This window comes from Protopterus annectens, chromosome 11.part0, assembly GCF_019279795.1.
Source record: "Protopterus annectens isolate FY-2018-M chromosome 11.part0, PAN1.0, whole genome shotgun sequence".
NCBI classification, from domain to species: Eukaryota; Metazoa; Chordata; order Ceratodontiformes; family Protopteridae; genus Protopterus; species Protopterus annectens.
In genome coordinates this window covers 461,951,601-461,977,761 of record NC_056745.1, presented here as the reverse complement: position 1 = coordinate 461,977,761, position 26,161 = coordinate 461,951,601, and the positions used below count along the sequence as shown (strand labels likewise).

General features: G+C 42.8%; 1 protein-coding gene across 3 annotated transcripts in view; it reads right to left on the bottom strand.

Annotated features, from left to right (window-relative positions):
- OPTN (optineurin) overlaps nt 1-26,161 on the bottom strand; it is a 700,455-nt gene that overhangs the window by 535,069 nt on the left and 139,225 nt on the right. For all 3 annotated transcript variants that reach the window (XM_044087961.1, XM_044087962.1, XM_044087963.1), the window contains one exon: nt 25,072-25,254. In XM_044087961.1, coding sequence (XP_043943896.1) covers nt 25,072-25,254 — 183 coding nt within the window. The remainder of the gene's footprint in view (nt 1-25,071; nt 25,255-26,161) is intronic.

The following is a 26,161-nucleotide window of genomic DNA, read 5'->3' as shown; positions in this document are numbered from 1 at the left end:
TTCCCCCCGAGACATGGTCCTCAGTAATGGATACCAATGTTGCCTTGGCCAATTTGGAGCTATCAGAATTATCCTTGGACGTTCCTCTTTGATTTTCAGTAGTACCTTGGGCATCAAAGGAAGAGGTGGAAATGCATATGCTGTCAGGCCTTTCCAACTGAAGGATAGAGAGTCCACCTTCCAAGCAAGTGGGTGGTATATCCTTGTGCAGAATTTCTTGAGCTGGTGATTGAGTGGGGATGCGAATAGGTCTATTTGTGGTATCCCCCATTTCTTTGTGATGGTCTTGAAGATGTCCGGGTGTAGCATCCATTCGTGAGCATCCAAGGTAGTTCTGCTTAACATGTCTGCTAGGATGTTTTCTTTTCCTGGTACAAATATTGCCTGTAACTGAATGTTGTAGCTCAGAGCCATATTCCATAGGTCCAGAGCCATTCGGCATAAGGGGTATGAATGAGTGCCTCCCTGTTTGTTGATGTACCACATGACAGTGGTGTTGTCTGTCCTTATCATCAATTGGCCTTCTTTGAGGAATGGTCTGAAATTCTGGATTGCTAGTTTTACTGCCAGCATTTCTTTTTGATTTATGTGCAGGTGTAGCTGATCTGGAGTCCATAAGCCTTGAATGCAGTGGTCCAGCATGTGGGCCCCCCAACCGAGGTCTGAGGCGTCCGTTGTGATGGTTTGGCTTGTTTGTCTGTTGTGGAAGGACAAGCCTGGATTTGACTGGCATGCCTGAGCCCACCATAGGAAGTCTTGTTTCAGGCATGGGATTAGTGGTATTTCGGTTTCTAAGCTGTGTTTGTGCTGAGACCATAAATTCTTCAGGTACCACTGTAGCTTTCTCATATGCAGTCTGGCATGGGGGACCAGTATTATGCAGGAGGCCATGAAGCCCAGGGCCTGCAATACTTTCCTTGCTGTTAGTTTGTCCTGCTTTGTTAATGCCAAGAAGTAAAGAGGAAGTTGTTCTTGTTTTTCTGCAGTTAAGAATGCCATTTGTTTTACTGTGTCCAATTTTTCACCCAAGAATGTTCTTGTTTGGGATGGTATCAGTCTTGACTTTTTTAAATTGACTGTGTATCCCAGGGCTTGTAGTAAGCAAATGACCCTTTGTAAGTCTTGTGTCAGCTTATTTTGGTTGTCCGCTTGTATCAGGCAGTCGTCCAGGTATGGATAAATTTGGATTCCCTGAAGCCTGCAATGAGCGATTACTGATGCCAGGCATTTCGTGAACACTCTGGGTGCAGTAGATAAGCCAAAGGGCAATGCTGAGAATTGATAATGCTCTGATCCTGCAAGAAATCTGAGGTATCTTCTGCAATTTGGTCGTATGGGGACGTGCAGGTATGCCTCCTTGAGATCTAGAGTTACCAGCCAACACTCCTTGCCCAGCATGGGAAGAAGTTGCTGTAGGGTCAGCATTTTGAATTTTGGAACAATGATGAATGTGTTTAAAGCGGACAGGTCGAGAATAGGCCTCCAACTTTTCTCTTTTCTTGGTACTAGGAAGAGTCTGGAGTAAAATCCCTTGCCCTGTTCTGTAGGTGGTACCCTTTCTACAGCTCTCATTTTTGTCAATTGAGTTATTTGTTTTAGAGCTTCTGTCTTTTGATTTGGTGGTAGGTTTGGCATTCCTCTTTTTACTGGTAAGGTGTGGAAATGAAACCTGTAGCCTTGATCTATAATTTGCAAAATCCACTTGTCTCTTGTGATATAGTGCCAGTTTTTTTAAAATAAGGCTAACTTTCCGCCTAAGGGTGCTGCTATCTGTTCTCTGGTGGGCGGTGCCAGAGTCAAGTCACTGTGATTGTGTTGTAGTGGCAGTGGTAGACTCTGTGCCTCGTTGGTTATTGCCTTGCCACTGGCATCCCCTGTAGGCACCTCCTCTGGATTGATTTCTGCCTCTGGAACGTCTATTCCTGCCTCTCTGAGATTTAGAGGAGTCTGGAAAGGACCAATTTTTGGAAGGCCAGTTCCTGCTAAACCTTGGGGGCTGAACCTGTAAGAAATCTTTAACTGTTTGTACAGATTTTGCCTTCTCTTCCATTTTCTTCATTACTTGTTGGGCAGGAGAACCAAATAAACTGACCTTATCCATAGGAGCATCTAGAAGCTTTGCTTTAACATGATCCGGTAAGACCTGTTCTTTCAACCATGCATGCCTTCTTATAACTGTACCAGTCATGGCTGATCTAAATGAAGCCTCCAGTGCATCATAGCCACATTTTAAAGAATGGTTACTAACCTGCTGTATGTTATTGACCATTTCTAGAACATATTTGTTATCTAAGGAATCATCAGAAGACAGTTTCTTAGTTAACTGATCAAGCATAAACTCTTGGTATTGGATCATATGAAACTGACAGTTCAAAGCTCTAGCTGAGAGAGTAGCAGAGGTGTATACTTTTTTACCCCATCTCTCTAATGACCTGGATTCCCTATCAGAAGGGAGGGTTTTTTTTGCTGAGATCGCAGCTACTGCCTTAGGACCCTGGGAAATAGTCTCAGGATCTGCAAGCGGAGCCTTGTATAAGTGGTGATGAGTGTCCGGAACCTGGCTGGAGGTAAAGTATCTGGAGCAGTGCAAACATCATTAAATGCATCATCCACCACAGGGGGAACTGGAGGTATAGCTAAGGGTCTATGTTGCGGTAAGTGTAAAAAGGTCCTAAGCCTTTTTCTTGAATCTGAGAAATCTTGACCTTGCCATTGGAATTGCTCTCTCATGGCATGTAAGGTTTCCCCAAAGGAAAATTCCTCTGGTGAAGGGGCAGAAGGAATAGATTCTTCAGCATCGGAATCTTCATATGTAGAATAAGGAGCCTCAGGATGGTCTGTATTGTCTGTATCATCAGAAGAGTCATCTGAGGACACTGTCTCAGGGTGCTCTGCTCTAGGTCTTTTTTCTGGAGGTTGAGAGGCCCTGTCTGGGTGAGATTGGGATCCCCTTATTAAAGAGATGAGATCCTCTGCCAGAGTAAGCATTTGGGAACTGGAACTGGGCCTGTGAGAGGGGGGCTTAACAGGCACAGACTTAGCAGATTTGGCTGCTTTAGCCCTGGCAAAGGCCTTTATAGACATGGCTGCAGGAGGCCTAGCAGCACCACGTGCTGGTGTAGAGACATCCAAAGGGATGGTATCCGATAATTCTTGAGAAACCACATTAGTAGGCAAAACGTCAGTGGCCGATTCAACTAGGGTAGAAGGGGCCTCGGTAGTAGTCATGGATTCGCTGAGGATTGAACCGTTTTCGGTTTCGGCCAAAACCGAGGCACTCGCGGTTTGCTTAACCGTGGTTTCGGCCGAAACCGCGGACCGTGAGTGTCGGTCCTTCTCTTTGCGTTTCTTAACAATTTGTGTAGTCGGAGGATCCGACGGCATAATGTACGCAAAATCTGAGCCGAAAAACTGTTCAGCAAACTCCGACCGACGCCTAAGCGTTCGTCGGTTGAAGGAAGCACAGGCTAAACAAGCTGCTACGTCGTGGTCTGGGCCTGAAACAAGGTAAACAGTAAGAGTGGAAATCTTTATGAGGTATTTGTTTCCCACAAGTTAAACAGTTATTTACTTTTTCTGACATCGGCTGAGGCAAGAAAGAGTCCCCAGCGGGTACTTAGCTTTTAGAAGTCTTGAGTAGTATTCGGTAGTAGTAATCTCTGGATCTGACCGACCGGCACTTGCGAACAGCTTCTGCTTCGGGCGCCACGCGGCAAGAAAGACTGAGGAAAATGGCGTCGGCTGATGCCTTTATACCCGAAGACCAGCAGAGATGACGTCGGGTGAGTGCGACACCAGCCGAAGCCAGACCCAGACTTTGGAATCCGGCCGACCGAAGGGCTGCCTGACGACAGGACAACCCATTTGTAAGGACTGCAGATGCATCCTTGAAGGACATCTACACAAACCACACATCCCCCTTACACTTTACAGCTTACATGGATAATGTAAACTCTGGTGCTCTCACTACAGTGTAGCTCTGTGATTCTATACAAATAACTAATTCCTCATTCTATAAGCCCTTACTATCATCCTCCTTAGCCACATCATCTCCTACAGTAGCTTTTGTGCGCTTTGATTAGCAATGCTCTTTACTAAAGCAAACCTGTTAAATCTGCAAATACTGAAACTAAAGTCCATGTTTCTGAATATAATTCTCATATATGAGGCCTACAGTCTGACCTTATTTTGCAATTTACTTACTGAAGTCATGCACCAATTGCTAATCTTGTGACATTAAAGCCTATTACTATTACTTATATTTAAAATTATGGTTTGTAAATATCTTTGGCACAAACTGTGGCTGAAAAAGATCCATTAAGATAATTTTATTATTTTATTGACTGGCTGAGTTTATCAGCAAACAATTACAAGAAGACACAGTTATGAATACATTTACACAAGTTATAAAAGGCAGGCATACAGTAAGCCACACTTATTTTGAATACTTCAACATCACAGAATCTAATCAGATGTTCTACCCAGCAGTTTGTACATGAACCACACAACACCATTATGCCCAGCACATAAAATTAATGCAATATTAAAATCAATCAGCGCTTCAACCTCCGTAAATAAGCAGTACAGGACTGAAGAATGTGCAACTGTAACCCAAGCAGTGCACACCTGAGGCTAGGGAACATTGCTACAGTAGTAGTATTCACAAGACAGGGGAATTAGCTGCAGGCATATGTCAGCAAGACCAGCTAGACTCCCAGTGATCTGGACGTCCCTCTTCCAATGGCATGGCCTCCTCGTCACACTGCAGACATTAGACCAATGCTAAGTAAAAAGGGAAGACCAGCCTGCCCCATCATTTGTTCTTTTTAGTAGGCTCGAACATAGGCTAGTATTAACTACCGTGACAATTAAATGGCAGCATAAAAGGGTCAGTTCTGACCACTTTGGACTATCATTGGCTCTTGCCAAGTAATGTCTCAACTGCCTGCATACATCCAATGAATGTAGAAGTCTTTTCCTTTGGGGAAAAAAGTGTACGAGTCACATAGACTGATTTAAAGATAATCTGAATACATTCCTTGGAATGAAAGATAGGTATGCTCTCAAGGCCACTCTGCCACAAAGAAAAATAGGGCTCAACATTCACAGACTCTCCACACAAAATTAATAGCCACAAGAAAAACAGTCCTCCATGAAAGGAATTTTCTGGCACAGTCAAGCAGCTGGTTCAAATACAGATGATATGAGCTTTTTCCAAAAAAATAAATTTAGGTCAGAGACAGAGACCATAAGCTTTCTGCGTGGCCTTAGATGAAATATGTACTTGAAGAAAAGTCTGGTTATTGGAAAAATAACCTGGGTTGAATGTGAATTTAGTACCACCATGACAGCTGACGACATACCCTCTTAATGGTAGGGTCTTCTTTTGGGCATAGTCTAGGAATAGGGTACTCAAAAGAAATCTTTTGTCTGAAAGTAGGAGGACACTGTATTGGGATGCAGCCAGAGGTGCCACAAGTGGCAGCTTGGTTTTGGAGGGGAGCATGTATTGATTTTGGAGGTGGATGGAAATCCTTACTTTGTCAGGAATCCAGAGTTCAGGTTCAGATCCTTCTTTAGTTGGTCTGAGCTAAGAAAGAAGCCTGGATCAGACAATTATCCAGGTATGGGCAGATATGAAACTCCCTGAGGTGCCAAGTATGTTGTGAATATCCTGGAGCCATGGAAACTCAAACAGCAATGAAGTGAACTGGAAACACTACAAACTCACAAAAAACTGAAGGAACCTCCACTCTCTTTGAAAAATGGTGACATGCAGGAAGGTGTCCAAGTACACTGTTACCATAAACAGTCTGAGGTATTATCAAGGGTAAAAGGGTAAGGTAGATCATCATATTGAATTTTTGGACCTTTCTTTAGAGCACATCTAGGATACATTTCCAGAGTCAGTCTCCTTGGGATCAAAAAAAGAGTCTTGAATAAAACCCAGTGCCCTCTTCTATGGATGATATCTGTTCTACTACTGCGCAAGCAAATAACTGGTCTACTACTGGTAGTATGAGAGGGATTACATCTGACCTACAGATACTTAAATTGCTCCTCATGAAAGGAGATAAACTTTTTGAATCTTTTGTGCCCTCTTCTATGGGTAATATCTGTTCTACTACTGCGCAAGCAAATAACTGGTCTACTACTGGTAGTATGAGAGGGATTACATCTGACCTACAGATACTTAAATTGCTCCTCATGAAAGGAGATAAACTTTTTGAATCTTTTGTGCCCTCTTCTATGGATGATATCTGTTCTACTACTGTGCAAGCAAATAACTGGTCTACTACTGGTAGTATGAGAGGGATTACATCTGACCTACAGATACTTAAATTGCTCCCCATGAAAGGAGATAAACTTTTTGAATCTTTTGTGACATACAGCAATTACTCCTCCTGCTTAGGTTTCCAGTATCATGATGAACCACTGACATCTGAAAAATATTACCCTTCCACTCAAGATCTGTGAAGGGAGACAGGCCTTGAGACCAGCAAAGACAGGAAAAGTCTGTCCTGCTGTCATGACTGGCGGTGGTGGTGTCTTGAAAAGGGGAAGGTCCATTGCTACTTCTTTACTGTCTGCAAATCAAAATGCTCAAAAAACAAAAAAAAATATTTTTGTTTAACCTGATCAGCTCTGGTTTGCTTTCTGTAGAAGGGACAGCACATAGAGTTTAATTCCTGTTGCATTTTGATCCTGATGGATAAAAAAAAAAAAAACTTGTTCCATAATCAGAAAAATGTTACCTTTTTCCTCCAATTTCTTAAATACTTGCTATGTAGAGGGGCCAAAGAGTCGAGCAGTTGTTGAAATTTGGCCTTTGATATCCTCAGACAGGTGATGAATCTAGAGCCTCTATTTTATTTTTTCAGTATGAGGTTTAGCAAGTTGAACTGAACTTGGTGTGTTGGTGTGACATTCTCCCATTAGCTTAACAATTTCAATCCATACAGACCTATACGAAATTCAGACTGTAACCCACTCTGCTCTGGTGAGCTGAATGGCATTGGGAGAGGTGAGAGAATTAGACATTTGCCATGACTTCTCACAGCGTAGGTGGACTTGGAATGAAGCTCCATCTTCCTCTGCATGTTGAGCAGCACCTGATAACATGCCCGAAATGAAGTGTGATCTAAAGGATTCATTGTCTTGGCCCAGGTGACAACTCTACCAAAGTCCACCAGTTTATTCCAAGCCCCGACTCCAAAAGAACTAATAGGAATGGCACATTCATGTCAGCACATCATCCCCCACTGAAGACAGACAAGCAGGCTTAAGCCTCATCATTTCTCTCCTCCCTTTGCCAGTTTCCATAGGTACCTAGGTTGCAAATTGTTCGAGGTCACCAGTGCTACAGTCACGGCTTGACTCTCTATGTCATGAGGCTGGTTTAAGCATGCCTTTTTAAAAGGCACCAGTAGCCCTGACAGATACACCAATTGTAATTAATCCACATTTCATAGCTTGCTTGCTTGCTCACCTTGTGAGATGCACAAATAAGTTTACAGATTTTTTTTCAGTAAGAGCATGTCACTTGCTTTTGTGAGCAATGTAACCCAGGACAACAACCTGATTCCCTTGAAACCACTGCTCCTGTGCGATTCTCTGGTCTCCACTGAAGATTCTTCTATGGGAATGCACAACCCAGGAATGTACTCTCTCCTTCCTCACAGAGTCAGCAAAACATCACCCTTTCTTCCAGACACCTTGCCTAAGCCACTGATCAGATTTGTGTCACCTGGGCTGTAGTCTGGACTTCATCCCTCTAGGCTAGCTAATATTTCACAAATTTAGAGATTTTCAGTTACAGGGGTCCACAAGGAATTCCACCATCTTCTCACTGAAGTTGCATTGCTTCTCATGCAAGGTTTAAGAAATATTTTAAAAACTTGTATGCAACATGCTTTTGCAATTATTTGACACACTGAGGTGTCACAAGACAGATCCTACAGAAATGCTTGGAGGTGTCAATATGGATTAATGGGTAAATTACTCCATATAAACACATTTCTTTAGCTCTTCTAACTTCTCCTTCTATTCCTTTATCATAAATTTCTTTGTTCTGAAACCAATATGCAAGAATATCATCTCCTTACTAATAAAACAAATACCCCCTTATTCACACACCATCATCAAAATCTCCAAACCTTTTACATTTTATCTTTGGCCCTGTTTGTTTAATACCTCCCACTACAAGTGCATGTGTTAAAACCAAACCATACGTATTAACTTCTCATTTATCCACCTGTTTTTATTCCCATTCCTTTCTACCCCCATATCAAATAACCCATTTACTAATGGAATAATACTAGTGTATTTGCAAGCTGTTCTACAAATACATCAGTCTTTTCCAAACTCATCATCCTTGAACATTTCCCAAATCACTCTGTGATTCACTATGTCAACAGACTTGTATCTCACATACCAACACTCTTCATTCTACATCTCTAATTAAGAGTATTTCCTTTAATTCTTTTCCTTTTGCCTCATATACATCTGCCACTACTAACCTTCATAGGTAGGTACTAGGCTATTGGCCCTAGGGCCTATATAAGCCTAGCCAAACGGTACCCTGGCTTTTGCCACCCAAGAAAATTATTTTCCTGTGCCCCTGTCAAGCAGACGCACAGAAGTGATCCCCGGGGTGAATTTCCTATCTCGCATCCAATCATCAAGCTTCTTCTTGAAAAGTGCTAATGAGGAGCTTTGTTTGATATAGATAGGTAGTTTGTTCCAGAGTATGGGAAGTCTCTGAGATAGGAATCTACCCTCCAGCATGTTCTGTTTATTGTGGTGACAAGGTTTAGGTCCCTAGAGCGTGTAGCTCGGAGAGATTGGGATTTCTTTATGTAGAGCATGTCCAACAGCTCTGGGTTTGACATAGCTTTGTATGTTAGGCAGAGATCGCCTGTGAGTAGGCAATATGCGACAGAGTAAAGCTGGAGTTTTTTGAGACGTTCTGCATAGGGCATCTGTTTGAGGCTGGTAATCCTCTTTGTGAGGTATTTCTGTGGCCTTTCCAGTTGTTGTAGATGTCTTGTGAGGTATATACCAAAAGGGGCGTTGTACTCTATAATGGGTCTAATGAGTGATGAGTAGAAGGGAACAATGACCTCTTTTTTCCTGGATGAGAAACCTTTTGTGATGAGGTGTGCCACATAGAAGGATTTCCTGACACCAGACAAATAAACGAAGCATTTTCATAATTTTGTAGTCAGTACGGCATAATGAAATTGGTCTCCAGTCTAACAAATCCTGTCTTTCTCCCTTTTCAGTAAAACATGTAATATCATTAAAACTATTAAAGCCAGTCTCAATATACAACACTCATCTAATGCTTTATAAACTAATATTTGTCCTGTTATATAAAAATCAGCCCCCCCCCCCCAAACTGTTCATTCTGCGCCTTTAAAGTTCTCTTTTTCAGTTAAGGTTGCAACCTACCAGCCCTTTTTCTATAAAACCCACACTTTATCCATAAACTTTATGTATATTATTATAAACTATTTCCTGCATCTTTTCCTTAATAAATTTGTTCCTTACACTATCTAATAAAAGGACAAGTTTCCTCCTTTTACCACCAACTGTTGCAGTTACACTATATATTTATTATTGATATTTTGCTTGTTTCTTTGGCCAAAATTATTCCATACAGTGATTCTGCAAGTCATTATTATATTTACTTAATTCTGTCCATTCTTTTACCTTCATGTGAATTTCTTCCTTTTTATGTATTTTCTCACATACTTTTCTTTACAACTTACTTGCTATTCTGGTTAGTTTTTATAACAAATCCACACATCTTTTGTTAACAAATACAGAAACTCAGTCAAAGGATTCAAAAGTTACATTTGCAAATGACTCCTCCCCAGATACAACACATAATCAATCTGGGAAGTGGAGAAAACCAGTAGGTGAATTATTCTCTCCCAGTGTTCATACCACAGAGATTAAAAAAAATGTCAATCACAAACAAGTCTTAACAGCAGCTGCTTCACTCCTAGCTGAACAATTTGCCACTGTATTTAAACCTTCTGATCAACAGAAGAGCTAGACAGACAATTAATCCCTGATATACGATACTTTTGTAGTGCACAAAGTACAGTTTTGTACCTACCATAAATGTAGATGTTAGAGTGTATACCCTGTTGCAGTCATCACACTTGGGTTATCTTGCCATCAGGCAGTCCCGCAGTCAGCCCGAATTCCAAAGTCTTGGTCCAGCATCTGTTGCTGTCGCTTCTTCCCTGACGTCAGAGCGCCAGGGGTATATCAGAGGCATCAGACACCATTTTCTTCAGTTTTTCTTGCCTCAGATGTCAGGTGCCCCTAATAGGTAGGCAAAAAAAAAAAATTATATATATATATATATATATATATATATATATATATATATATATATATATATATGTATACACATATATATACATATACATATATATACATATACACACATATACATATAGCTATATGGAAAAAAATGAAACAAAACCCTTAGGCACAAGCAAATACACCACAGAGGTAGTATAGAATAGAGTGGTAGAGATAAGTTCAGCTAGTTCAGAGGGGATCCAAGTAGTAACGTAGCTGCCTGTGAATGTCCAAGGAATGCAGCAGTCTTTCTCCTTTGTTCTGTGGATTTGGAAAGAAGGTGGGTAAATGGATGGTTCGATTTAGAGCCACATTGGATACAACCTTAGGCATAAAGGAGGGGTTAGTTCGTAGAGAAACTCTGTCTTGATGAAAAATGAGGAAAGACTCTACTGCCATTAGTGCCTGAAGCTCTGAAACTCTTCTAGCTGAAGTGATTGCTAGCATCAGGGCAGTCTTCCATGATATAAACTTTAAGTCAGCTGACAAAGCTGGCTCAAAAGGAGGTAGCGTGAGTTTTTCCACAACAAAGTTAAGGTCCCAAGTATGTGTTGGTGCTCTCCTGGGAGGCCTAATGTTTTTGGCCCCTCTGAGAAACTGCCTCAAGAGTGGATGTGAAAATAAGGGAGGATCCGTGTTGTAGTGAGCAGAAATGGCTGAGGCGTGGATTTTAATAGATGAAAAAGAAAGCCCTTTGTGTAACATCTCAGTTGGATATTGCACAATCTGAGGTATGTCAGGCTGAAGGGTATTTTGGTCTTTAGCTTGGTTCCAGGCACAAAACCTTTTCCATTTGTCTGAGTAGGCTTTCCTGGTGCTGGGCCTCCTGGCCTCCAGAAGAACTTCCATAACAGCTTGTGAGAGAGGAGCTGGCTGGTTGCTTAGGTGATTTGCCATGCAGCCAAGTTTAAGGTTTTGAGCTGGCTGTGTAGAATCTGATTGTCTTGCTGTGTGAGCAGGTGGGTAATTTGTGGTAAAATCCATGGTAGGCCCTGGGCCATATTCCTTAATAGTGGGTACCAGTGCTGGCATGGCCAGTCTGGGGCAATGAGTATCATTCGGGGGCTCTCCATCCTGACTTTCAGTAGCACCTTTGTGAGAAGGGGTAGTGGAGGAAAGGCATATACTGTTAGCATTTTCCAACTGAATGAAAGTGCGTCCACTTTCCAAGCTTGATGGTGAAAAGTCCTTGTGCAAAACTTTGTTAGCCGATAGTTTTGAGGGCTGGCAAACAGGTCTATGTCTGGGAAACCCCATTTTTGAGTTATCATTGCGAATACTTGTGGATCCAGTTTCCACTCGTGGGGATCCATGATGGTTCTGCTTAGGTTGTCTGCCAATGTTTTCTTTTTTCCTGGCAGGAATTGAGCTTGTAATTGAACTTGGTAAGCCAGTGCTGTGTTCCACAAGGTCATTGCTTGCCTGCATAGAGGGTAGGAGTGTGTACCCCCTTGTTTGTTTATGTACCACATTACTGTGGTGTTGTCTGTTCTTATGATAAGCTGTCCTGGATGCAAGAGGTCCTTGAAGGCTGTCAGAGCATTTTGTACAGCTAGCATTTCTTTTTGATTGATGTGCAGATTCCTTTGATATGCTGTCCATAAGCTTTGAACGCACCGTCCTGCCATGCGTGCCCCCCCAGGCATAGTCCGATGCATCTGTTGTCATAGTTTGCCTGGTTGGGGGAAGGGTGAAAGGCTGATGCTTGTTGAGGTGACATGCATGTGACCACCATAGAAACTCCTGTTGAAGGCAGGGAATGAGATTTATCATGGTTTCCAAGCTGTGGCTGTGTTGAGTCCATATGCTTTTTAGGTACCATTGTAATTTCCTCATATGCAGTTTTGCAAATGGTATTAGTACTATGCAAGATGCCATGAAACCCAAGGCCTGCAGAATTTTTCTTGCAGGGAGTTGGGTCTTTGTTGCCATTGTTCTGAAGTATTGAGTTAATTGTAGTTGTTTGCCTGGCTTCAGATGAGCCATCTGGGCCATTGTATTCACGCTGGCACCCAGGAATGTCATATTTTGTGAGGCACTAGTTTTGATTTCTTTTCGTTTCTGTGTACCCTAGGCAACTTAGAAAATGTTTTACAAAAGCCAGGTGTTGTAAGAAAATGTCCTTGCTTTCTGCTTGGATGAGACAGTCGTCCAGATATGGGTATATCTGAATTCCTCTTTGTCTGCAGTATGCAATTACTGGTGCCAGGCATTTTGTGAAGACCCTGGGCGCAGTAGATAAGCCAAAGGGCAGTGCAGAGAATTGGTAATGGGTTGAACCTGCAATGAAATGGAGGTATCTTCTGCAATTTTGTCTGATAGGGACATGCAGGTATGCCTCCTTGAGGTCCAACGTTACTAGCCAAGCTTTCTTGCCCAACATGGGAAGAAGCTGCTGTAGTGTTAGCATCTTGAATTTGGGTACTTGCAAGAAGGTGTTTAAAATTGAAAGGTCCAGAATGGGTCTCCAAGCATTGTCATTTCTGGGGACTAGAAAGAGCCTTGAGTAAAATCCTTGGCCTTGCTCCTGTGTAGGTACCAGCTGAATGGCTCTCATGTCCAGGAGAGCTGTAATTTGTTTTTGTGCCTCTGCCCATTGATTTTGTGGCAGGTTTGGCATTCCTTTTATCCTTGGCAAGGTGTGGAAATGGAATCTGTATCCGTGTGAGATAATATCTAGGATCCATTTGTCCTTTGTGACGATGCACCAGTAGTCTGCAAAAAAGTGCTAATTTTCCTCCCAAGGAAGCTGCCAAGACGGTTTTGCTTGGCAGTTTGAGGTTTAAGTCATTCTGTTTGCCTTCTAGTTGTTTGGGACCTGTCTTCTCCTCCCTTCTGCGTTGTAGTGCCCCATTGGCGAGGTTTGTAAGGGATTTGCACTTGTCCTCTGCCCCTTGGGCGCCTGTATTTACCCCTCTGTGGTCTGTCAGATGCTGGAAAGGACCAATTTTTTGTTGGCCAATTTCTGCTGAAGTGTGGGGGCTGTACCTGTAGGAAATCTTTGACCGTCTGCATAGATTTTGCCTTATCCTCCATTTTCTTTAAAACCTCCTCTGCTTTAACCCCAAATAAGACATCCTGCTGTAAGGGTGCATCCAGTAACTTTGCTTTAACATGATCAGGCAGAGATTGTTCCTTTAACCGAGCATGCCTACGTATAACAGACCCAGTAACAGCTGCTCTAGATGAAGCTTCCAAGGCATCAAAACCACATTGTAAAGTATGTTTGCCCACCTGTTCAGCTGTACGCAACAGATCTTGCATTTCCTTGAATTCAGACTGTTGAGGGTGCGTGCCCATCTTTTGTTTTATTTGAGACATTAGGAATTGCTGGTATTTAAGCATGTGAAATTGACAATTTAGTGCTCTCATAGCTAGAGTAGTTGAGGTGTAAACCTTCTTCCCCCACCTATCTAGTGCTCTGGAGTCCCGTTCTGAGGGTACAGGATTTTTAGCCACAGAAGCCTTAGCCCCTTTGGGACCCTGGGAGATTGTCTCTGGATCAGCAGCAGGGCTTTTGTAAAGGAATTTGTGAGAGTCAGGCACTCTATAGTATCTATCTGGTTTGGCTGGTGCAGGAGGCAGAGAATCTGGATTTAGACTAGATTCTAAGAAGACATCATCCACTATGTCCAAAACTGGGGGGATAGCAAGTGGTCTGTGCTAGGGGAGTAAAAGAAACTCCCGGAGCCTTTTCTTTGAGTCAGAGTAGTCCTGACCTTCCTAGTGGAAATGTTCCCTCATGGTGTGTAAGGTTTCCCCAAAGGAGTAATCTTCAGGGGGAGAAGCTGAGGGAATGGAGTCTTCAGCATCAGAATCTTCATAAGGGGGAAAGGAGTAATCCTTTTCCTCAGAGGAGCCTGAGGAAACAGACACCTGATCAGAGGAGGCATAATCCTCCTCTTGTCTAGGCCTTTTGTGGGGGCCATTTTAAGCATGTTTCTTAGGCATAGGGCCTTGACCTGGAGACTGAAGTGTAGGCTTTTTTGGTTTTAGAGGAGTCTTAAGCTTAGCATAAGATTTTATGGTGAGGGTAGTCGGTCTGAAGACACCTTCAGAAACTGAAGGTGTTTCTGCAGCACCGGCTTCCCCTACTGCAATGTCGTCGGTAGGGCCCAAGGAAAATGGCTGCGTCGGCCTAGAACTCTCTGCTGGGGGATCCGATGCGGTCTGGGGATCCGATTCAGTGGTAGCCAGGGGCTGCGTAGGCGCCTCACTGAAAACCGGAGAACCGACGACCGGGCCAGCCGAGGCCTCGGAGCCTGGCTTGGATCTAGGCTGCTTGTCCTTATCCTTGCGTTTTTTTATGCACGCCGGTAGTCGGCTGCTCCGACGGCATAGTGTAATTAAATTTTCTACCGAAGTAGTGTCGTGTGAAATCAAAGCGTCGCTTTATAGTTCGCTTATTGAACCTTGCACAAAACCGACAACCAGTGAAGTCGTGGTCTGGGCCTAGGCAAGGTATACAAAAAGAATGAAAGTCCTTATGAGGTATTTGCTTCCCACAAGAAATGCAATTGTTAACTTTTTCTGACATCGGACTGAGGCAAGAAAAGGTTCCCCAACGGGGTATTTAGTTTTGAAGACTTCGGACTGAAACTCGATTCGAAAATCTCAGGTGTCGGCCGACCGGCACTTGCGAACTGCTTCTGCTTTGGGCACCGTGCGGCAAGAAAGACTGGAGAAAATAGTGTCGGATGCCTCTGATATACCTCTGGCGCTCCGACGTCAGGGAAGAAGCGACAGCAACCAACGCCGGACCAAGACTTTGGAATTCGGGCTGACTGCAGGACCGCCTGACGGCAGGATAACCCAAGTGTGATGACTGCAGCAGGGTAACACGATGAACATCTGCAAAATGACTAAACCTACAACTTTTCTTGCAGTCAATTCTCGTTTTTTTAAATTTACATCACATTTCTTCTTTGCTGAGATGCAGACAGTACACTGACTATCTAGTAACTTAATTTTACCAAAACTGTCAGCTTTCATCAGCTCCTTTACTTTTTTCACATTTAGAGAGCTCTAATTCACCATACACTTCAGAATGTAGCCATCCCGGAATGTACCATATCAAATAATTTTAATATCTGAAGGAACAATAGGAAAGCCATTTTGTTCACTTATCATGCTTGATTATGTACTCTAATGGCGAGTAGGATAGTGACAGTAATCAGCCAGGATAGAAGCTCTACTAAGAATATGGAAAGGCCGCAGGACAGTATGCAAATTAAGAGATCCGAGATCTTCTCAGGCTAAAACTGAAATACAGCACTTATATTATTATATTAACAAATTCAAAATAAATAAAATAAGAAAGCAGACCAGTTGAAAAGCTTTATGTTTTTCAGTAATCTCACGGAAAGGACAAAGAACAGCAGAGGAATGAAATTTAACGAGTTCCTTTGTGCAGGGGGCTAACTGCAGCATCATGTCAGAGTGCTGGGATGCAACTTTCCAAAAATGCACCTAATGGTCATTGTCAAAGTTGGTCTAGTAAAAACAGAAGCAGCAGCTTCTGACAAGCAAGAATAGTATTAACCTTGACACTAGACGACACACCTCCTGTATATTATATGCTGGGCTATAAAAGGTAGACAATCAAGTGAAGAAGCCACTGTATCATGGCTAGCATCAGATACAGCAATTGTTATTTTAGTAGATTGTCAGTGTATCTGCGAAAATGAATCTGCAATGCCCTGTTTCTAGGACCAAAAATTCTTTAAAGGAAAAACATTTACTCTTGCAAGGAAAGATATTATGAACTTTGGTCTTTTTTCTGAAGTTTGGTAGCAGACATGGAAGCAAAGGAAAAGAGGTATACTTGAATCTTCCTCACAAAATAAATTGTAGCCACTTCAAACTCCTCCTTGTCTTGCTGAATCAAGCAGGAGTATAGAGAAACACATCCCTTAGATGGTAAAAGGCTACATTATTCATGATCTTGGTGTTTCACTTCTTAAAAAAAAAAAAAAAAAAAAGCTGACATGTCCCCAAGTGCATTTACTTCTTCCATAACACAAAAGGCTGCCACGGAGATACAACAGTCATAGCACACTACCAAATTGCAATGTCTTTCTACACAAGGTATACAGAATGCCACCATATTTGTTCACATAGTATAAACCAAGGCCTGGTTGTATGAATGCAGCAAGAGAGACTCTGATCTTTACTACATTTCCAGATTTGCAGGGTGAGAACTTATGATCCAAACGCATCTATACATAACTCCCATTGTCTTGGGGACTTTATTTGATATGCACCAAGAAGGTTTTCAAGTGGGATCTGTAACCTACCAACACAGCATTTCTCATAATCTAAGAGGATTTCCTGAAGGAAAGCAGCCCCAGAGTTAGATATGTGGGGAGAGTCTACTAATCTGCAACCCACAGACAAAAGTTTGACACCAACAGAAACTCTGTGAAGGCATATTCTGACTGCAGTCATGGACATCTTTGTGGCCACTGAACCAAAGGTAAGCAAATGGGACAGTAAAGATGGTGCCGGTCAGAAGTTCAAGAAGTGCAACAGGGTTCAGGCTTTCACTCACTTTTTTGTGCCTACCCAGCGACTCTAAGGTCATGAACTTGCTGGAGGCAGAAATGACCATCACTACAGAGTATCTAACTCTATCCCATCTGAAAAGAATTGTTTGTACTGGGACAAAAGAAGACTTCTCCCAGCTGACAGTGGTCTATGGGCTTGAAAACACAGAAGAACCTAATCACGAGAGAGACTCAATGGAACCACTAGAAGACAGATGTCCAATTTCAGGAACACAAGAAAGCCACTCTCTTGCAAGGTCTCTGTCACCACAGCAAAGTTAAACAATCTAGTCACAAAAGATAAAGCAAATAGCACTGTGTACTGAACTTAAGAGACCATCTAAATTAGTTTAAAAGAATCTGATGCGAAAAGCCCAGATAAAGGCATCACCCAGGTACGGTTCAGCAACAGAAGCATGACTCTATGGAGATTATCCAATTAGGATCACACAAGCTGGATATATCTGCTGAAGCGGATATGGTCCAAAATGTGAGAGAAAGATGCTTTTTTTTCCATTATTTATTTATTTATTTTTGGTCTACATGATTGGCCCAGTGGCTCCCCTTCTTGCATCCCAATGACCCATGCATTCCTCCATTGGGAAAGCAGCCCTCCAGCCCATTTGTCCCCCTAATGTAGGTGAAAGTCTGGTGTTAGTGAATGGGAGGCCTCAAGATCCTGCAGATCATCTTGTATCCATCCCCCCACAAGCCCATGAGGTCCACTACAGCAGTCTCGGGAGGTGAATACCTGCTTCCACACATCCATAACCTCCAAACTAAGTGGCACACCACTTGTGGTGTGGGCATGACATGCTCCTTATGATGTGCTGATGATAATGAAACATACCAAGATGCCTATCTACAAGCCCAGAATGTACCAGTTGTGTTAGTCACTCACTCCCATTCATCTCTCGCTGGTCATTTCAGTGTCCACACTGCTAGAAGAACAAGGGTATTTTGAAGGGCAGTCAGGACTATGTCCTTCTGTGCCATCAGGCCGGGTTGGGAGAAAAAAACTTTGATACCTTTTGCAACACAAAGCAGATAAACCTATTCCATTTTAAGATTAGTAAAAAAATAAACACTGTGGCCTTCTAAAGAACAGAGTCAAAGCCTAAGACAACAGTTTCAGAGCTCTTTATGGTGGAAACAAATTAAAAAAGCTCTAAAATGCAAGTGTTTGAGACCATGTTCAGAACCTACTAGCCTTTATCATGTCCTTCAAATCTGGAACACACTTGAGAACATGCATCAACTTTTCAGTCCTGTAAGGCAGTAGAGAGTGCCTCAGGGTCTTTTGTTTGCCAAAACGAGGTAAAATTCACAGATATGCAGAATGGGAAATGGAAGTTGCAGAACCGTGAATGGGCTGGACTACAAAAAGAAATGAAAGCCAAATGAGTGTCACAACAAAAAAATATTTCATCCCTTTCTGCAGGGTCTTCAAAAAAAGTCCTCAGGAGATCATCAAAAGAATTCTTCACCAAGTACAGCTTGTCTCGGTGCACTCTTAGTAGAGTTGGGCCACACCATTTGGCCCACATATATCCCAAACATTGCTGGCCAGACTAAGGTGTGGTGCTGTGCAAAGAAAATTAGCTCAGGCTATGAAAAATCTACTAAATGAGCAAGGGTTTTTCTCCACATACTTTTTGAACCACAAAACAGGGAGCTCTTTCAGTACTTCCAGAACCTAGCCCATTGGAAAGGAGAGATGCAATACAGATATTTCAGGGCCATGAGGCCCAGAGTGGCTCTGTTGCCGCTCCTGTTCAAAGCTTTGAAAACCTTATCAGGTAACATGGTAGAAAGGTGCTGCTGTCTCCAGTACCTATGATGGGATGCAAAGATCAGAACAACCTCTCAAAGGATGCTTACTCTGAATAATGCTGCACTTCACTCCACCAGGGATTTATAAAGGGCACTGGTGGAGCAGAATTCATTTATTTCTAGGCCACAAAAGTATATCACATTTAAGGATATAATGTTGAAGAAAGTACAGTTTTGTACCTACCATAAATGTAGATGTTCGAGTGTATACCCCTGCTGCAGTCATCACACTTGGGTTATCCTGTCGTCAGGCGGTCCCGCAGTTGGCCTGAATTCCAAAGTCTTGGTCCGGCGTCGGTTGCTGTCGCTTTTTCCCTGATGTCAGTGCACCAGGGGTATATAAGAGGCATCCGGCGCCATTTTCTTCAGTTTTTCTTGCCCCAGATGTCAGGTGCCCTCCCAAAAGGGAGTCAGTAGATAGTATCAATAATAAAAGTTTAGCACAAACAAAATATCCCTCCAGCTATAAGCAAATACACCACAAAGGTTGTATCAGATTTTAAGGTATTGAAAGGTTTCAGTTAGGTCAGAGGAGATGGAGGGAGGGTAACCTGGACTGCAGCAGGGTATACACTCGAACATCTACATTTATGGTAGGTACAAAACTGTACTATGTTCATCGTGTTACCCTGCTGCAGTCATCACACTTGGGTAGAATCCCAAAGCTAAGGATGGGAGGTGGAGTCAAACAGGGTTAGAGGAGGCTAGAAGGCCCTGCAAAACTGCAGTGAGCAAGCCAGCTCTAGACTTAGAGTAAAGTGGTAAGTGGTAATGTTTGGTGAAGGTGTGTACTGAACTCCAAGTTGCAGCTTCCAGAATATCCTTGGTTGGTACCCCCCTGAGGAAGTCTGTAGATGTAGCTGCTGCCCTGGTAGAGTGGGGCCTTATGGTAACAGGAACTGGTTTTCCATGGTGGGTGTAGCAAAAACGTATGCAATGTCCTATCCATTTGGAAATGGTCTGTTTTGAGACCGCTTTTCCTTGTGATGCTGTAGCATAGGATACAAAAAGCTGGTCAGATTTTCTGAAAACCTTAGTTTTATCCAAGTAGTAATGTAGTTGCCTGTGAATGTCCAAGGAGTACAGGAGTCTTTCTCCTTTGTTCTGTGGATTTGGGATGAAGGTGGGTAAATGGATGGTTTGATTTAGAGCCACACTGGATACCACCTTTGGCATAAAGGAGGGCTTAGTTCGTACAGAAACTCTGTCTTGATGAAAAATGAGGAAAGGCTCTACTGTCATTAGTGCCTGTAGCTCTGAGACTCTTCTGGCTGAAGTAATAGCTAGCAGCAGGGCAGTCTTCCATGATATAAACTTTAAATCAGCTGAAAAAGCTGGCTCAAAAGGTGGCAGTGTAAGTTTTTCCAGAACAAAGTTGAGGTCCCAAGTTGGTGTTGGTGCTGTCCTGGTAGGCCTAATGTTTTTGGCCCCTCTGAGGTACTGCCTTAGAAGTGGATGTGAAAATAAAGGAGGATCCGTGTTGTAGTGAGCTGAAATAGCTGAGGCGTGGATTTTAATAGATGAAAAAGAAAGTCCTTTGTGTAACAGCTCAGCTAAATATTGTAGAATCTGAGGTATGTCCGGCTCGAGGGTATTTTGGCCTTTAGCTTGGTTCCAGGCGCAAAATCTTTTCCATTTGTCTGAGTAGGCTTTCCTAGTGCTGGGCCTCCTAGCCTCTAGAATGACATCCATAACAGCTTGTGAAAGAGGAGCTGGCTGGTTGCTTAGGTGATTTGCCATGCAGCCAAATTTAAGGTTTTGAGCTGGCTGTGCAGAATCTGACTGTCTTGCTGTGTGAGCAGATGAGGAATTTGTGGGAAAATCCATGGTGGGCCATGGGCCATGTTCCTTAGTAGTGGGTACCAGTGCTGGCGTGGCCAGTCTGGGGCAATGAGTATGATTCGGGGTCTCTCCATCCTGACTTTCAGCAGCACCTTTGTGAGAAGGGGCAATGGAGGAAAGGCATATACTGTCAGCATTTTCCAACTGAATGAGAGTGCGTCCACTTTCCAAGCTTGATGGTGAAATGTCCTGGTGCAAAATTTTGATAGCTGATAGTTTTGGGGGTTGGCAAACAGGTCTATGTCTGGGCATCCCCATTTTTGAGTTATCATTCCAAATACTTGTGGATCCAGTTTCCACTCATGGGGATCCATGATGTTCCTGCTTACGTCGTCTGCCAATGTGTTCTTTTTTCCTGGCAGGAATTGAGCTTGTAATTGAACTTGGTAAGCCAGTACTGTGTTCCACAAGGTCATTGCTTGCCTGCATAGAGGGTAGGAGTGTGTAACCCCTTGCTTGTTTATGTACCACATTACTGTGGTGTTGTCTGTCCTTATTATAAGCTGTCCTGGATGTAAGAGGTCCTTGAAGGCTGTCAGAGCATTCTGTACAGCTAGCATTTCTTTTTGATTGATGTGCAAATTTCTTTGATCTGCAGTCCATATGCCTTGAACGCACTGTCCTGCCATGTGTGCCCCCCAGGCATAGTCCGATGCATCTGTTGTCATAGTTTGCCTGGCTGGGGGTAAGGTGAAAGGCTGACCCTTGTTGAGGTGACATGCCTGCGACCACCACAGAAACTCCTGTTGAAGGCAGAGAATGAGAGGTATTATTGTTTCCAAGCTGTGGCTGTGTTGAGTCCATACGCTTTTCAGGTACCATTGTAATTTCCTCATATGCAGTTTTGCAAATGGTAGTAGTATGCAAGATGCCATGAAGCCCAAGGCCTGCAGAATTTTTCTTGCAGGGAGTTGGGTCTTTGTTACCATTATTTTGAAGTATTGAGTTAGTTGTAGTCGTTTGTCTGGTGTCAGATACACCTTCTGGGCCGTTCTATTCAAGCTGGCACCCAAGAATGTCATATTTTGTGAGGGCACTAGTTTTGATTTCTTTTCGTTTACTGTGTACCCTAGGCAACTTAGAAGGTGTTTTACAAAAGCCAGATGTTATAAGAGAATGTTCTTGCTTTCTGCTTGGATGAGGCAGTCGTCCAGGTATGGGTATATTTGAAATCCTCTTTGTCTGCAATATGCAATTACTGGTGCCAGGCATTTTGTGAAGACCCTGGGCACAGTAGATAAGCCAAAGGACAGTGCAGAGAATTGGTAATGGGTTGAACCTGCAATGAAACGGAGGTATCTTCTGCAATTTTGTCTGATAGGGACATGCAGGTATGCCTCCTTGAGGCCCAATGTTACTAGCCAAGCTTTCTTGCCCAACATGGGAAGAAACTGCTGTAGTGTTAGCATCTTGAATTTGGGTACTTGCAAGAAGGTGTTTAGAATCGAAAGGTCCAGAATGGGTCTCCAAGCATTGTCCTTTCTGGGGACTAGAAAGAGCCTTGAGTAAAATCCTTGGCCTTGCTCCTGTGTATGTACCAGCTGAATGGCTCTCATGTCCATGAGAGCTGTAATTTGTTTTTGTGCATTGATTTTGTGTCAGGTTCGGCATTCCTTTTATCCTTGGCAAGGTGTGGAAATGGAATCTGTATCCTTGTCAGATAATGTCTAGGACCCATTTGTCCTTTGTGATGATGCGCCAGTTGTCTGCAAAAAGTGCTAATTTTCTTCCCAAGGGAGCTGCCAAGATAGCTTTGCTTGGCAATTTGAGGTTTAAGTCATTTTGTTTGTCTTCTAGTAGTTGGGGACCTGTCTTCTCCTCCCTTCTGTGTTGTAGTGCCCCATTGGCGAGGTTTGTAAGGGGTTTATGCTTGACCTATGCCCCTTCCCTCTGTGGTCTGTCAGAAGCTGGAAAGGACCAATTTTTTGTTGGCCAATTTCTGCTGAAGCGTGGGGGTTGTAGCTGTAAGAAATCTTTGACCGTCTGCATAGATTTTGCCTTATCCTCCACCTCTTCTGCTTTAACTCCAAATAAGACATCCCGCTGTAAGGGTGCATCTAGTAACTTTGCTTTAACATGATCAGGCAGAGTTTGTTCCTTTAACCAAGCATGCCTACGTATAACAGACCCAGTAACAGCTGCTCTACAGGAAGCTTCCAAGGAATCAAATCCACATTGTAAAGTATGTTTGCCTACCTGTTCAGTTGCATGCAACAGATCCTGCATTTCCTTGAATTCAGACTGTTGAGGGTGCGTGCTCATCTTTTGTTTTATTGGAGACATCAAGAATTGCTGGTATTTCAGCATGTGAAACTGACAATTTAGTGCTCTCATAGCTAGAGTAGCTGAGGTGTAAACCTTCTTCCCCCACCTATCTAGTGCTCTGGAGTCCCTTTCAGAGGGTACAGGATTTTTGGCCATAGAAGCCTTAGCCCCTTTGGGACCCTGGGAGATTGTCTCTGGGTCAGCAACAGGGCTTTTGTAAAGGAATTTGTGTGAGTCAGGCACTCTATAATATTTGTCTGGTTTGGCTGGAGCAGGAGGCAGAGAATCTGGATTTAGACTAGATTCTAAGTAAACATCATCCACAATGTCTAAAACTGGAGGGATAAAACTGGAGGGATAGCAAGTGGTCTGTGCTGGGGGAGTAAAAGAAACTCTTGGAGCCTTTTCTTTGAGTCAGAGTAGTCCTGACCTTCCCAGTGGAAATGTTCCCTCATGGTATGTAAGGTTTCCCCAAAGGAATAGTCTTCAGGGGGAGAAGCTGAGGGAATGGAATCTTCAGTATCAGAATCTTCATAAGGGGGAAAGGAGTAATCCTGTTCCTCAGAGGAGCCTGAGGAAATAGACACTTGATCAGAGGAGGCATAATCCTCCTCTTGTCTAGGCTTTTTGTCTGGAGGGGGGGTTGGGACACCTGATTAAAGAAATCTTCCGCCATTTTGAGCATCTGTTTCTTAGGCATGGGGCCTTGAACTGGAGACGTATGTGCAGTCTATTTTGGTTTTAGAGGAGTCTTAAGCTTAGCATAAGATTTTATGGTGAGAGTAGTCGGTCTGAAGACACCTTCTGAAACAGAAGGGGTTTCCGCAGCACTGGCTTCTCCTTCTGCAATGTTGTCGGTAGGATCTAAAGAAAATGGCTGTGTCAGCCTAGAACTTTCTGCTTGAGAATCCGAAGCGGTCTGGGATTCCAATTCTGCAGACGTCAGGGGCTGCGTAGTCACCTCACTGAAAACCGGAGAACCGGCGACCAGCCCAGCCGAGGCCTCAGAGTCTGGCTTGGATCTAGGCTGCCTGTCTTTATCTTTGCGTTTTTTATGCATGCTGGTGTCGGTTGCTCAGACGGCATAGAGTAATTAAATTTCCTACCGAAGTAGTGTCGTGCGAAATCAAAGCATCTCTTTATAGTTCACTTATTGAACCTAGCACAAAACCGACAACCGGTGACGTCGTGGTCTGGGCCTAGGCAAGGAATACAGTAAGAATAAAAGTCCTTATGAGGTATTTGCTTCCCACAAGAAATGCAATTGTTAACTTTTTCTGACATTGGACTGAGGCAAGAAAAGGTTCCCCAATGGGTACTTAGCTTTGAAGACTTCGGACTGAAATTCGATTCGAAAATCTCAGGTGTTGGCCGACCGGCACTTGCGAACTGCTTCTGCTTCAGGCACCGCGTGGCAAGAAAGACTGAAGAAAATGGCATCGGATGCCTCTTATATACCCCTGGCACACTGACATCAGGGAAGAAGCGACAGCAACCGACGCCAGACCAAGACTTTGGAATTCGGGCCGACTGCGGGACCGCCTGACGACAGGATAACCCAAGTGTGATGACTGCAGCAGAGTAACACGATGAACATCTAAAGTTCCTCATTCTTCTTCAGCATCTTCTGAGGGGAAAAGAATGGTGTTACATGCCAGTCCGTACAGAATTACATATAACTGAATGTCTTGCTCTAATGGATGGATAATCTGGCCAGATTTATGAAGCTGGGGTGTCTCATTAAACTTTTTATTCTTTGCAGCAAGAACCTTGGAATCCTCAAAACTCCCCCCTTCCCTGGTGGACACTGGACAGGCATTCTATCACTCAGTCCTGCAGGATGCAGTCTGCACACCTTATGTAAAAGGTGAAGCACAAACTAAGATGCTAGATGATCAGCAAAGGGCCCCCATTGTACATGAATGTACATTCTGGAGGAGGCAATGAATAGTAGAAGTCTTATGCAATGTCTTACACTAGTGTCAAATTGCATTCTCTCATGGTGATCTCCCACACCTGACAGATCACCTCCCATCGTATGCCAACTTCTGTACAAATGTCCACTATTATGGGGATAACTCTAGGACAACTGGTAGAAAACAGCCTCAGAAATCTTATCAGACATATTAAATGCTTTAATACAAAGTATTTCTGGATAACATTATGGATATTACAAACTATTTCTGGATAACATTAAGGATCTTACAATCATTGGAATCTCAACAAACGAATCTTCACCAGATGAAGATGCTAGTCTCAACTGAAGTTCTGAAATGATGCCAAGAAGATCAGCCTTCTCTGCTTGCAGTCGAATGTTTGCTGCCTTTAATTGATCCATACCTTGGTCATCCACTTCCGTATTAATCCCTGGATAAGCAATAGGTGTGCCCTTCAAAACATAATTCACCTCTTGATCAGAGAACAGAATACCAAGTGACACATCAGAGAACAGATAAAAATGTAAAAAAACTGTAACGAAAACTGAACAAATACTTAAGAAAATGGCTGTTGAGAGCTCTCTCACTGACCACACAAGTGGTAGAATTCTGAAAGCTGTACATTAAGCTACGCCAAGTTAATCTACTATAATTTCTCTCTACAAAGTTGCCTTATGGCAGTGTTATCTTGAAGACACTCAGGAGGAGTCTGTGAATTCCACCAAAGTTAATAATAATGTTTTTTTAAAAAAATTATGAAATATCTTTTGCTGACATACTGCAGCTACCTTACTTTTCTCTCTATACGCATGTTACACATTTGTGAATTGCACTTGTGTGCTTGGAGGACTTTCGAATCAATATTCCAAGGGATTTCAGAATAATTTGTGACACACTTCAGTTATTACACTTACAAAAGCAGCTTAAATATACAGAAGAAAACACACACACACACATATATATATATATATATATATATATATATATATATATATATATATATATATATATATATACATATATATAATATATAAAGATCCTCAAAAAGAGAAATAAAGCCTGGAGTAGCTACCGTAACACCAAATCCCTAAAAGATAAACGAACATACCTGGAACTACGTAACAAAGCCAAAAAACTTATCAAAGCAGATAAAACTTCATACTACCAAAAAATACAGGACAAACATAGGAACAACCCACAAAAATTCTGGGCAGCAATTAACTCTGTTCTACAACCAGGGAAAACAATTACCCCTACCCCAAAAATTGGAAATAACCTAGACAATATCCCCACACAATGTAACCACTTCTTCACAGACACCATCCAAACCCTAGCTAACAACCAACCCTATGCCAACCA